Source organism: Hypanus sabinus, chromosome 14, assembly GCF_030144855.1.
Source record: "Hypanus sabinus isolate sHypSab1 chromosome 14, sHypSab1.hap1, whole genome shotgun sequence".
NCBI lineage: Eukaryota > Metazoa > Chordata > Chondrichthyes > Myliobatiformes > Dasyatidae > Hypanus > Hypanus sabinus.
In genome coordinates this window covers 3,024,418-3,038,710 of record NC_082719.1, presented here as the reverse complement: position 1 = coordinate 3,038,710, position 14,293 = coordinate 3,024,418, and the positions used below count along the sequence as shown (strand labels likewise).

Sequence of the window (14,293 nt, the reverse complement as noted above, 5' to 3'; positions counted from 1 at the left end):
ATGTTCAATTACATTCCTAAACCCTGAGAAAATGAGGCAGTTTCATGCCATAAATAACAGGAGCTAGATAATATTCAAGCATGGGTGATAATAATCACAAGATACCCAGACATCAAACATCTCTAGTAAAAAATAAGTCTAACCTGCAGCTTCCACCAAGAAGGAGCAGAAGGGCTGAGGGTGCAAAAGAATATCACCACCTGCAAGTTACCCTCCAAGTTACACACAGTTTTGACTTGGTAATATATTAGTGTTTCTTTATTGTCACTACTTCCTGGAAACCTCTATCCAGCAACCTTATGGAAGTACTTTCACTGAAGTAAGTGCAGTTCACCACCACCTTCACAACAGATTCAGGAGAAACAATAAACAGGCACATCTCTTATATGAATAAAAATAATGTTGTCAGTCTAATACTGTAATTCTGTACTTTTTCCTACATGATGGTGGGAACCTCAGGAGGTAGCTAAGATAGATCACCCACAGCACTTTTGGCTGATTTGGTTTGCAAATACTAACACTATATATCAGCCTCTACTATCAGCTCTACACAGAGCACTCTGTGTATAAAACCTACCTCTAATATACCCATTACACATTCCTCTAATTAAGATTATATTCACCCATATTAGCCAACTGCAAAAAAGTCACTGGCTATCTACTCAATTTATGCCTCTTATCATCTTGTACACCTCTATTAAGTCGTCTCTCATCCTCCTTCGCTCCAACCCCTAGCTTGCTTAGTCTTTCCTCATAAGACAAGCTAAAAGAGGCAGAATTCTAATAAATCTCCTTTACACTCTCTCTAAAGCTTCCACATTCTCTTTATAATGATGCGACCAGGACTGAACACAATATTCCAAATGTGATTTAACAGGGTTTTACAGAGCTGCAACATTTCCTTGCGGCTCCTGAACTCAATCTCCCAAGTAATGAAGGCCAAGACACTGTACGCCTTCTTAACAACCCTATCAACTTGCACAGGATCAATAGGTGTAGATCCTAAGATTCCTCTGTTCTTCCAGAGTAACAGTAGCTGCATCGAAAGGATTGAAGGGGAAAAGAAAAACACTGTTCTGGAACCTACTCAAGCAGTCACGTATTCCAAGTTTGAGTTTTTTTAATCAGACACTTGGGTCTATTTACGTAATGTTATAATGATTCTGCATTGCGCTGATTTACATAGAGTTCTACCTTCAAGGAATGCACCCTCAGCATTAACAGGGTTTGTTTGTAGCTACCAGTAATTGTGAATTGATGGATGCTAATGAATTCCAGGATTTGTTTGGTGATCTCAGTTGCCAGCACTAATCATCCAAGATTCACAGAGTTTTGGTATCAGTGGAGCAGCAGCAGAAGGAAGTAGACATTGGTTACATCTTGGGGGGGATCTTAGCTATGGATGCTACTCTAACTTTGGCTTCTTCTTCATGTAGGCATCGAGATTTGACTGTCTTTTCTTAAGTTTCCTCTCATGAAGCAATTCTCAGTAGCAGGGGATCATGGAGAGAACACCTCGCTTTGTCTTATTGCTTCGCTCTCAGTCAGGGTCATTATAGATCAACATTGCAAATTTCAAAGAAACGCCAACATCAACCTGACACTCACCAGCTTTCAAGCGCCATATCGCTTGCAGTTTCACATCCATGCTAATGCTTTCCCTAGGCATCTTAGATGTACTAACCTCACGGAAAATTGCAAGCCATTTTCCAGACATTATGGGTGAAAACAAAATCGAATAAAGTGCCAAGGGAGCAAAAACGTTTACACGTGCAGGGGAGGCAGAGCGTAAACTAATACGTGATTGGCTGTGAGTGGCTCAGAGCTTATGTCAAGCGCTCTTGTTGGCTGATTGAATGTTCACTGAAATGGTGGCCACTCTTGAGAAGTTTTTAAGTGTTGTTTAGAATGAATTTTTGTTATTTTAAAAAATTTCAATAAAGAATTCAATAACCGCGTTGTAACAAAACAGCACTATGCAGGGTCTGAGAGCAATGGAAACTCAAGATTCTTTTTTAGTTGCATAATCTAGCCAACTCATCTTAATTCAGTCCAAATGCTGGCTTATTGAGATCAGCAAATTCAGAAAGTAAAGGTCATTATATCTGAGACTTCTCTAAATCTGGTCTTATGCACAAAATCAAGTGCAGTGGGAAATTACAACAGTTTTCACTCCTATCAGAATGAGTCTTTAAGATTAAATTTTAAAATACCGTAAATTCTGGACTATAAGCCGCTATTTTTTTCCCACGCTTTGAACACTGCGGCAACACTGCGGCCTATACTACAGTGCGGCTAATGCATGTTTTTTTTTCATGCCGCCAAAAACATTTTGCCTCGTAACAGTAGACCAATAAAATTGATGAGTAGTTCACAGAGGTCCAATGAAATTGTACGATAAATCAGGCGCACTTTCACAATTAAATTATTGTAAATCAGTCATTTGTACTCACCCTCATCAACATGGAAAACACTCGAAGAAAAGCATATGATGCAGCTTTTAAGTTAAAGGCGATCAATCTGGCAGTTGAAGAAGGAAATCGAGCTGCTGCACATAATCTTGGCATAAATGAATCTATCGTGAGACGGTGGAGACCCCAGCGTTAAGAACTGAGTCAATGCAAAAAGACGACAAAAGCTTTCAGAGCTTTCATAGCAGATGGCCCGAACTTGAAAACTTTCTTGAAGACTGGGTTAACACACAGAGAGCAGGCGGCCGCGGTGTTTCCACCGTGCAGATCAGACTGAAGGCTAAAGCAATCGCCACCAAAATGAAAATCGAAGATTTTAGAGGTGGGCCATCGTGGTGTTTTAGATTTATGAGACGAAAAGGCCTGTCTGTGTCAGCAGCTCCCTCCCGACCACGAGGAACAACTTGCTAACTTCCGCACATTCACTCAAACAAAGATAGCGGAGAATTCCATCGGGCCAGATGATATCATAAATATGGATGAAGTACCTTTGACGTTTGACCTGCCTCTCACTCGGACTGTTAATAAAAAAGGTGACTCGTCCATCACACTGAAAACAAGTGGCCATGAGAGAACGCATTTTACTTGTGTTCTGAGCTGCACAGCATCCGGACTAAAGCTTCCACCGATGGTGATTTTTAAGCGGCTGACAATGAAAGTTCAGTGAAAGCTGCCATCAAGAGTACAAACTCAATTCCAGCTGTGATTCCTGGGGGCACCACGAAGTATTTGCAGCCACTGGACATCAGCGTGAACCGGGCATTTAAAGAGTGTTGAGTGGGAGGCTTGGATGACGAGCGGCGAGAAATCCTTTACCAAAACAGGACGCATACGAAGAGCATCTTTAACTCAAGTCTGCCAGTGGATCCTAAATGCGTGGAGCCGTGTCACAACATCCACCATCACCAACGGGTTTCGAAAGGCTGGACTGCTGCGTGATGAAGAGGACCGCGTGCGCTCAAGTGAGAGCGACAACGAAGAGACTGAAGTGAGTGACGAGATCCTGAGGTTGTTCAATTCGGACACTGAAGAAGAGGACTTTGATGGTTTTAGTGCGCAGGAGGAAGATGAAGAAGGCGATCAATAACTTTTCCTGGTAGGCTGCAGTATATATATTTTTTTTTACCAGTCGTTAGGAGATATTGGAATGTTGTTCGTGCACTGTTCAGTAAAAAAGTATATGCAACGTAATTTGTGTGTTACCGATACGTATGTTTATTTAAAAGTAGCTGTGTTACAGGCACTGTTCGAAAAAAAGCATCTGCAATATGTATTTGTTTATGTTACCATACCGATTTAATTAAAAGTTAAAAAATCCTCACGTGTAATTTCTGTGTCAATATCTCATATTACAACGTGGGACACCTGCGGCTTAAAATCCGGTGCGGCCTGTACAAGTACAAAATTGATTTTCTTTCTAAAATTAGAGCGTGCGGCTTTTAATCAGGTGTGCTCTGTAGTCCAGAATCTACGGTACATAAAATTCCTGTGATAACCATTGTTCAATGAAGGCACTCAAGCTTTTTTGTCAGAGATGCAATCAAACATTGCTAAAAAAATGATTTTTATAAGTGGTTAACATTTCAGTACTTATACTTAGTTGAGGGAAAGATTACCTTGTTTGCCAATTTAGGGCCATGTCTAGCCACTGATATGGACAGAAAAGATCATTTTGTGGCGGCTCATTTCCTAGCGTATGCGAACCGACTCACAATTAGATAGCCTACGGGGGTTTGCGAGCACAGAGCTTTGGAGCCTCTTCGCCATGGGGGGCCGGTTGACAGAGGCTTAAAAGTGAGGCTGAAGTTTTCGAATAAAGTTTTTTCCTTCGACTGCAGTTACCGACTCCGTGTCGTAATTTTAGCGCTGCTTGTAGCACACCGCTACAATTGGTGACCCCGACGGTCCAAACGATTTTTGGACCAGAAATGACCGACGCCGCCTCTGTTTATGCGGTTTCGTTGAAACTGCCGGGTTTCTGGACACAGCGCCCGGACCTATGGTTCCAGCAAGCCGAAGCCCAATTCCACGTTCGCCGGATCACCTCAGAAGACACCCGCTACTACTACGTGGTGGGCTCCCTCGACCAGGACACAGCTGCCCGGGTCGCGGAGTTCGTACAGTCGCCCCCGGCAGACGGCAAGTACATGGAATTCAAAGCCCTGCTCCTCAGGACTTTCGGACTCTCACGGCGCGAGCGGGCTGCCCGTTTACTGCACCTGGATGGCTTGGGCGACAGACCTCCATCGGCTTTAATGAATGAGATGTTGTCTCTGGCCGAGGGACACACAGGCCTCATGTTTGAGCAGGCATTCCTGGAGCAGCTGCCCGAGGACATACGCCTGCTGCTGTCCGACGCGGATTTCAGTGACCCCCGGAAGGTGGCAGCCCGGGCGGACTTGCTGTGGAACGCCAAAAAGGTGAGCGGGGCGTCCATCGCACAGATCTCCCAGCCACGCTCCCGGCAGCAAACCAGTCCAGGCCCGGCCGCAGAGCCCACTAACCCCCGGCCCAATGACCACTGGTGCTTCTACCACCAGCGGTGGGGCGCAGAAGCCCGCCGTTGTCGCCCACCCTGCAAGTTCCCGGGAAACGCCAGGGCCAGCCGCCGCTGATGGCTACGGCGGCTGGCCATCGGGATAGCCTCCTGTATGTGTGGGATAGAAGGTCGGGACGCCGGTTTTTGGTCGATACTGGGGCTGAGATCAGCGTTTTACCTCCGACAAGTTACGACACCCGCAGCAGGGCACCGGGTCCCCCCCTGAGGGCCGTGAATGGCAGCACAGTAAGGACCTATGGCACCCGTCAGGTGCAGCTACTGTTCGGCCCCAGCCAGTTCACGTGGGACTTCACACTGGCCGCCGTAGCCCAACCGCTTCTGGGTGCGGATTTTTTGCGAGCTCACAGCCTGCTGGTTGACCTGCCCAGGAAGAGACTGGTACACGCCGAGACCTTTCAGACGTTCTCCCTGGGCGCGGCCCAGTTGCCAGCCCCTCACCTCGGCTCCATCACGCTGTCCGACAACGACTTCACCAGGGTCCTGGCGGAGTTCCCATCGGTTCTGGCACCGCAGTTCACAGCAGCCATGCCCAGGCACGGCGTACAGCACCACATCCCGACACAGGGACCACCCCTCCATGCCCGTGCTCGGCGGCTTCCCCCGGACAAGCTCCGACTGGCGAAGGAGGAGTTCCAGAGAATGGAGGAATTGGGGATCATCCGGCGGTCCGACAGCCCCTGGGCTTCCCCCCTGCACATGGTGCCCAAAGCGACGGGGGGCTGGAGACCGTGCGGCGACTACCGCAGGCTGAACGAGGCTACCACACCGGACCGCTACCCTGTGCCGCAAATTCAGGACTTTGCGGCAAACCTGCACGGCGCCCGGATCTTCTCCAAGGTCGACCTTGTCCGAGGGTACCATCAAATCCCGATGCATCCTGACGACGTCCCCAAGACGGCTCTCATCACCCCGTTTGGCCTCTTCGAGTTCCTCCGCATGCCGTTCGGCCTGAAGAATGCCGCACAGACGTTCCAGCGGTTAATGGACGCGGTGGGACGGGACCTGGACTTCGCGTTCATCTATTTGGATGACATCCTCATAGCCAGCGGCAGTCGTCAGGAGCATCTGTCCCACCTCCGTCAACTCTGCGCCCGACTGAGTGAGTACGGTCTTACAATCAACCCTGCCAAATGCCAGTTCGGACTTGATACCATTGACTTCCTGGGCCACAGGATTACTAAAGACGGGGCAACCCCTCTGCCCGCTAAGGTAGATGCAGTCCGCCACTTCCCCCGACCCACCACGATCAAAGGCCTTCAGGAATTCGTAGGTATGGTCAATTTCTACCGCCGCTTCCTGCCTTCAGCTGCCCAGATCATGCGCCCCCTGTTCGCCCTGATGTCGGGTCCGAGCAAGGACATTACCTGGGACGAGGAGTCCGCCGCCGCTTTCGTTCAAACGAAGGAAGCTTTGGCTGACGCCGCAATGCTAGTACATCCCAGAATGGACACCCCTACCGCCCTCACAGTGGACGCATCAAACACGGCAGTCGGTGGGGTGCTGGAGCAGCTCATCGCAGGTCGCTGGCAACCCCTGGCGTTTTTCAGCAAACACCTGCGGCCACCCGAGCTCAAGTACAGTGCTTTTGACCGGGAACTGTTGGCGCTCTACCTGGCAATCCGGCATTTCAGGTACTTCCTAGAAGGTCGGCCCTTCACCGCGTTCACGGACCACAAACCGCTTACCTTTGCGTTTACGAAAGCATCCGACCCCTGGTCATCCCGCCAGCAACGCCACCTGTCCTACATCTCTGAATACACAACGGATGTCCGGCACGTCTCGGGTAAGGACAATGTTGTGGCGGATGCGCTCTCTCGCCCTACCGTTCATGCCCTTTCCCAAGGGGTAGACTTTGAGGCACTGGCAGAGGCACAGCAGGTAGATGAGGAGATTCCGAGTTACAGGACTGCAGTCTCTGGTTTGCAGCTCCAGGACCTCCCCGTGGGCCCAGGTGAGAGGACCCTACTCTGTGACGTCGCCACCAGCCAGCCCCGTCCGGTCGTCCCCGCAGCCTGGCGGCGACGTGTTTTCGACTCCATTCATAACTTGGCGCATCCCTCCATCCGGACAACTGTCCGGATGGTTTCCAGCAGGTTCGTTTGGCACGGACTCCGCAAACAGGTCAGTGAATGGGCCAGGACGTGCATGCACTGCCAGACGGCCAAGGTTCAGCGGCACACCAAAGCCCCACCGCAGCAGTTCCATCCCGCCCACCGGCGTTTCGACCACATTCATGTGGATATCATGGGCCCCCTGCCAGTGTCGCGCGGAGCGCGTTACCTCCTGACTATCGTGGACCGGTTCACAAGATGGCCAGAGGCGGTCCCGCTCACCGACACCACCTCCGAATCTTGCGCCCGAGCCCTGATCGCCACCTGGATATCCCGCTTTGGTGTACCAGCCCACATTACCTCCGACAGAGGCGCCCAGTTCACCTCCAGCCTGTGGTCAGCTATGGCCAGCCTTTTGGGGACTCAGCTGCACCACACCACTGCCTACCACCCACAGTCGAACGGGCTAGTGGAGCGTTTCCACTGTCACCTGAAGTCGGCCCTCATGGCCCGCCTGCGAGGAGCCAACTGGGCGGACGAGCTTCCCTGGGTCCTTCTCGGCATCCGCACAGCGCCCAAGGACGACCTGCACGCCTCGTCGGCCGAGTTGGTATACGGCGCGCCCCTGGCCGTCCCCGGGGAGTTCCTACCAGCCCCGAGGGGGCAAGAGGAAGAACCCGCTGCAGTCCTGGGCAGACTTCGCGAGAAGCTCGGTAACCTGGCCCCCATACCCACTTCACAGCATGGGCGGCACCCGACCTGCGTACCCAAAGACCTACGGAACTATAAGTTTGTGTTTGTACGAAGGGGCGGGCATCGGCCACCGCTGCAGCGGCCATACGAGGGGCCGTTTACGGTGCTCCGGAACAACGGGTCCACGTTCGTGCTGGACGTTGGGGGGAAGGAGGAGGTTTTCACGGTGGACCGCCTCAAGCCGGCCCATGTGGACCTGGCGCAACCGGCCGAGTTTCCGGCGCCTCGGCGCAGAGGCCGACCTCCCAAGCAGGTTCTGGCCCAGGCTGTGGACATTGGGGGGTGTATCGCCGGTTCTGGGGGGGGGTTATGTGGCGGCTCATTTCCTAGCGTATGCGAACCGACTCACAATTAGATAGCCTACGGGGGTTTGCGAGCACAGAGCTTTGGAGCCTCTTCGCCATGGGGGGCCGGTTGACAGAGGCTTAAAAGTGAGGCTGAAGTTTTCGAATAAAGTTTTTTCCTTCGACTGCAGTTACCGACTCCGTGTCGTAATTTTAGCGCTGCGTGTAGCACACCGCTACAATTTGACACTATTCAAAAGGTTTCCTATGGATCCTGGTTAGCTACCAATAACAACATACAGGAGGAATCACCAAATTCTCTTTACTGCTGATGTGGGAACCTTGCAATAATATCAATTGATTACTATTTTAACTCACAATCATAGACAACACATCAAGTTTGATTCAAAGCAAGATAACACCGACAATGAAAATCAAAAATATCAGTGCTGGAGATTTCTAGCTTCTGACATTTTCTGAAAACATTAAACTTATTTAAAAACAAGTTTTTTTGTCGTAAGTTTATGTACAAGGTTTTCTACAGAACATCTACATAATTATGCAACTTTCAAATATACTGTCTTCAAAACGTTAATGCATAAATACTGCTATTAAAAAGCAAAATTTTCTCTAGGCATCTAAAAGAAAAGAAAATAACTGGTATACTAGCATATATAAACAGTGCAGCATAAATTTCTAAATGTAGTCATCAATAATAATACTGATATTTATAGAACTTAACAAAAGCAGTTACACCTAAGAAAGGAAAATCAACCCAAATTTGTGTAAATCCTGCTATATCATTAATAAAGCCTTGAACAGTGTACAAATCAATTTAGTAGAAGCATAACTAGGAAATTTAAACCAAGACATGATTACATTGTCCCAACAAATCAGTTTCCACATTTATTCAATTATCTTTCAATTCTGCATTAGGTTACAATTTGAGAATAAATAGCTATCATTACTTCCCACTACTTGTACCATTTGGATCCCTATACTCACTCTGTTGAAAACTGGTAGCATCATGTACAGCTTCTCTTCCTGTTCTTTCTGCGTCATATGCCGAGGTGAATGACAGAGTTCCATGAACAGACGACGCAAGTGCATTAAACCAAGTGCATTATCCTGGGGACTACACTCCTCCTGCCGTGGACGGCCCATGATTCTCTTCACCATGTTCATTTTCCCTTCTTTCCTGAAATCACGAACGATCCTGTTGAATAAGAGTTTGAACGTTAATGAAACTGAGGTATGGCACCATTTACACAGTAAGCACACCATGCCCAAAGGAATTTATTCACCTTTAGGTAGTCACAGCAGCAACTTTATATTATGATTTCCTAAATAGATTCTTCCATGAAAGGATTTCAAAACAATTTTGAATTCAAAACAATATTTGTGAAGCTAATCATATTTTTCCACAATGGTGCAAGAATGACACAGCATTCTATCAAAGTCAAATAATCATTTCAAGAGCAATAGGCACATCATGTTCACTAAGATTTGAAAACTGACTTTTAGAAAATATAGATACAGATAGTGAAAATACTGACAACAAAAATATTCTGCTTCAAAGTTCATCAGATATTCTTTGTAAGTTGATATTGACCTTCCTGTTGGTTTGAACCAGTCTGGCCATTCTCCTTTAATGTCTCTCATTAATAAGCTGCTATTTACCCACAGAACTGCGACTCACTGGATGTATACTGTGCCTTGCATCATTCACTATAAACTCTAGAGATTGTTGTACATGAAAAATCAGTTTCTGAGATACTCAAACCATCCTGTCTGGCACCAACAATCATTCCATGGTCAAAATCACTTAGATCACATTTTTTCCTCTTTCTAATGTCTGATCTGAACAACAACTGAACCCCTTGACCATGTCTGCATGCTTTTATGTATTGAATTCCTGCCACATGATTGGCTGATTAGATACTTGCATTAATGTAGTGTACGGATGTACCTAATAAAGTGGCCACAGTGCATAGTAACGGGACTAGCCCTCATCCCTCAAACAATATCTCAATACCCAACTCCATTTTCTCTCCCCACCCCCACTAGCACCTTATCCATATACAAACACATGTCAGTCAAAAACTTCTTTCTTTTTCAATCTTTTTATTGAGTTTCATGTATATATATATAAAGAAAAACATAACATAATAATGAATAGGTTATGAATACAATAGACTTGAAATTACATTGGTAATAAGATAATAATATCCTATTAAACATCAACAGAAAAAAGTACATTAATCAATCAAGTCTGTATAACTATATATGAAAAAAAACCCAAAATAATCATCAAAAACGAAAAAAAAAATTGAAAATAAGTAAAAGAAAATGTATATTGAAAAAAAAACACTAAACTAAACTAACATGGGCAATAGTAACAGTTTATAAGTATGTGATAGTGTCAAAAAAACTCCGGAACTCCATACCTGAACAAGAATAAGCAGAAAGAAGGTCTGGAAAAGGTCAGATTAATTCATATGAAAATGTCGAATAAACGGTCCCCAAGTTTCTTCAGATTTGACTGATGAGTCAAAAATAGTGCTTCTAATTTTTTCCAAACTTAGATATGAAATAGTTTGGGAAAGCCACTGAGACGTGGTAGGAGGATTTACTTCTTTCCAGTTTTGTAATATGGACCTTCTGGCCATTAATGTTACAAAAGCAATCATTTGTCTGATTGAAGGGGAAAACTGAATACCATCCTCATTTGGTATACCAAAAATTGCAGTAATAAAATGAGGTTGTAAATCGATATTCCAAATTGAGGAAATGGCAACAAATATGTCCTTCCAATAGTTATGTAAAGTGGGACATGACCAAAACATGTGGGTCAATGAAGCCACTTCTAGATGACACCTGTCACATTGAGGGTTAATATAAGAGTAGAATCGAGGAAGCTTATCTTTAGACATATAAGCTCTATGTACAATTTTAAATTGTATTAAAGCATGTTTAGCACATATAGAAGAGGAATTAACCATTTGTAAAATTTTTTCCCATTTATCTGTTGAAATATTATATCGAAGTTCTTTTTCCCATTCTTGTTTAATTCTATCTGATATTTCTGGTTGTATCTTCATAATCATATTATAAATAAAAGCTACTAATCCCTTCTGACAAGGGTTTAAGGTAAAAATCAAATCTGAGAAATCCACTGAAGTTGAATTGGGAAAAGATGGTAGAACTTTATGTAAGAAATTTCTGATTTGTAGATATCTGAAAAAATTAGATTTAGGTAATTTAAATTTGTTGGAAAGTTGGTCAAAGGACATCAAAGTACCTTCAAAAAAAAGATCACGAAAACATTTTATACCTTTCCTTTTCCATATGCTAAAAGCTTGATCTGTCCAGGAAGGTTTGAAAAAAAAAATTAAGTAAGATAGGGCTATCAAGAACAAAGTTTTTCAGAGTAAAAAACTTACGAAATTGAAACCAAATTCGTAATGTATGTTTGATAACAGGATTAGATATCTGTTTATTGAATTTAACTAAATCAGCAGGAAGAAAAGAACCAAGAACAGAGAATAGAGAATATCCCTTTACCTCGTTACATTCCAAATTTACCCACTGCGGGCACAGTGGTGAATCCAAATCTAATTTCCAATACATTAAGTTACGAATATTATTCGCCCAATAGTAAAATCTAAAGTTAGGTAAAGCTAAACCACCATCTTTTTTAGATTTTTGTAATTGCTTTTTACTTAACCTGGGGTTTTTATTTTGCCACACAAATGAGGAAATTTTTGAATCAATGTTATCAAAAAAAGATTTAGGAATAAAAATTGGTAAGGCTTGAAATAAGTATAAAAATTTCGGTAAAATCATCATTTTAATAGCATTAATCCGACCAATTAATGATAGGAATAAGGGAGACCATCTTGTAGTAAGTTGTTGAATTTGATGAAGCATAGGTAAAAAAATCAGTCTAAATAAATCTTTATATTTCTTGGTAATTTTTATACCTAAATAGATAAAGTTATCAGTAACAACTTTAAATGGTATCCTGTCATTCAATAAAGTTTGTGCGTTTAAGGGAAATAATTCACTCTTATCCAAGTTTAGTTTATAACCAGAAAAGCTACCAAATTGAGCCAACAAGGATAAAATAGCGGGAATAGACCTGTCAGGATCAGAAATATATAACAGCAAGTCATCAGCATAAAGTGATAATTTGTATAACTTCTCATTACCGGTAATACCAAAAATATTACGAGATTCACGAATAGCAATGGCTAAAGGTTCTAATGCGATATTAAATAATAAAGGACTTAAGGGACAACCTTGTCTCGTACCACGAGATAATTGAAAAAAAGAGGATCTATAATTATTTGTAAGAACAGAAGCAACAGGTTTATAATATATTAATTTAATCCATGATATGAAGTTGGGACTAAAATTAAAATTTCTCAATGTATTGAATAAGTATGTCCATTCAACTCTATCAAAAGCTTTTTCAGCATCTAATGAGATAACACATTCTGAGATTGTGGGTGATGAAGTATAAATTATATTAATCAATTTTCTAACATTAAAAAAGGAATACCGATTCCTAATGAAACCAGTTTGATCTTCTGAAATAATCTGAATAACCTTTTCTAATCTAATGGCTAAAATTTTTGTAAGAATCTTAGAATCTACATTTAATAATGATATAGGGCGATAAGATGCACATAAAGTAGGATCTTTATCTTTTTTAAGAATTAGAGAGATAGTAGCTTCATAAAAAGATTGAGGTAATCTCTTCTTAGCAAACACATCATTAAAGATTTCACATAACCAAGGGGAAAGCAAAGAAGAAAAAGTTTTAAAAAATTCTACAATATAACCATCAGGGCCAGGAGCTTTCCCTGAATTCATTGATGAGATAGCCTCGCCTATTTCGGCCATAGAGATAGGAGCATCTAACAAGCTACGATCTTCATCTATCAGTTTAGGAATATTCAAATTGTTAAAAAAATTATCCATCATGGACAGGTCACCATCAAATTCTGATTGATATAAAGATTTATAAAAATCTTGAAAAGTGTTATTGATTTCTTTATGATCAGTAGTTAAATTACCGTCTTGTTTACGAATTTTAATAATTTGTCGCTTAGTCGAAAAAGCTTTTAATTGATTAGCTAACAGTTTACCAGTTCGATCACTATGAATATAGAATTGAGCCCTGGTCCTAATTAATTGATTTTCAATTGAAGAAGATAATAGTAAACTATGTTCCATTTGAAGTTCAACTCTCTTCTTATAAAGTTCTTTGGTAGGAGTCACTGAATAAATCTTATCAATTTCCTTAATTTTATCCACTAATAAAGCAATATCTAAATATCTTTGTTTTCTTTTACCAACGGAATATGAGATAATTTGTCCATGGATAAAAGCCTTAAAAGAATCCCAAAGTATTCCTCTGTCGATTTCTTCAGTATAGTTTGTTGAGAAAAACAAGTCAATTTGCTGTTTTATGTAGGTGATAAATTCTGGGTCTTGAAGCAAAGTAGCATTAAGTCTCCAAGATCTAATATTATTGGAAAAGTCCGAAATCTTAATAGATAACTTCAAAGGTGCATGATCCGAAATAGTAATAGAATCATATTTACAATCAATAACATCCGTTAATAACCGATGATCAATAAGAAAATAGTCAATTCTAGAATAGCTATGATATACATGTGAAAAAAATGAAAATTCTTTATCTTTAGGGTTCAAAAACCGCCATATTTCAGTGATTCCCGAATCAACCATAAAAGAATTAATAAGTGAGGCTGATCTATTTGGAAGAGTACGGATAGGTTTAGATCTATCCATCGAAGGATTCAAACAACAATTAAAATCTCCACCCATTATCAACATATATTCATTTAGATTAGGAAGGGAAGTAAATAAACGTTTAAAAAATTCAGGGCAATCAAAATTTGGAGCATAAATATTAACTAGAACGACTTTTCGATTAAAAAGTGATCCAGTTATCAACAAAAATCTGCCCTGTGGATCAGAAATAATTTCATGATGTGTAAACGAAATTGAGGGGTCTATAAAAATAGACACACCCCTAATTTTGGCGGTACAATTCGAGTCAAATTGTTGACCCTTCCAGAACCTAAAAAAACGCTGATTATCCTCCCTCCTAATATGGGTCTCCTGTGCAAAAATAATATTAGC

General features: G+C 42.9%; 1 protein-coding gene across 1 annotated transcript in view; it reads right to left on the bottom strand.

The window, feature by feature from the left end:
• Positions 1-14,293, bottom strand: part of wdfy3 (WD repeat and FYVE domain containing 3) — a 354,111-nt gene that overhangs the window by 275,245 nt on the left and 64,573 nt on the right. The window contains exon 2 of the mRNA XM_059988693.1: positions 9,125-9,335. Coding sequence (XP_059844676.1) covers positions 9,125-9,304 — 180 coding nt within the window. The 5' untranslated portion in view covers positions 9,305-9,335. The remainder of the gene's footprint in view (positions 1-9,124; positions 9,336-14,293) is intronic.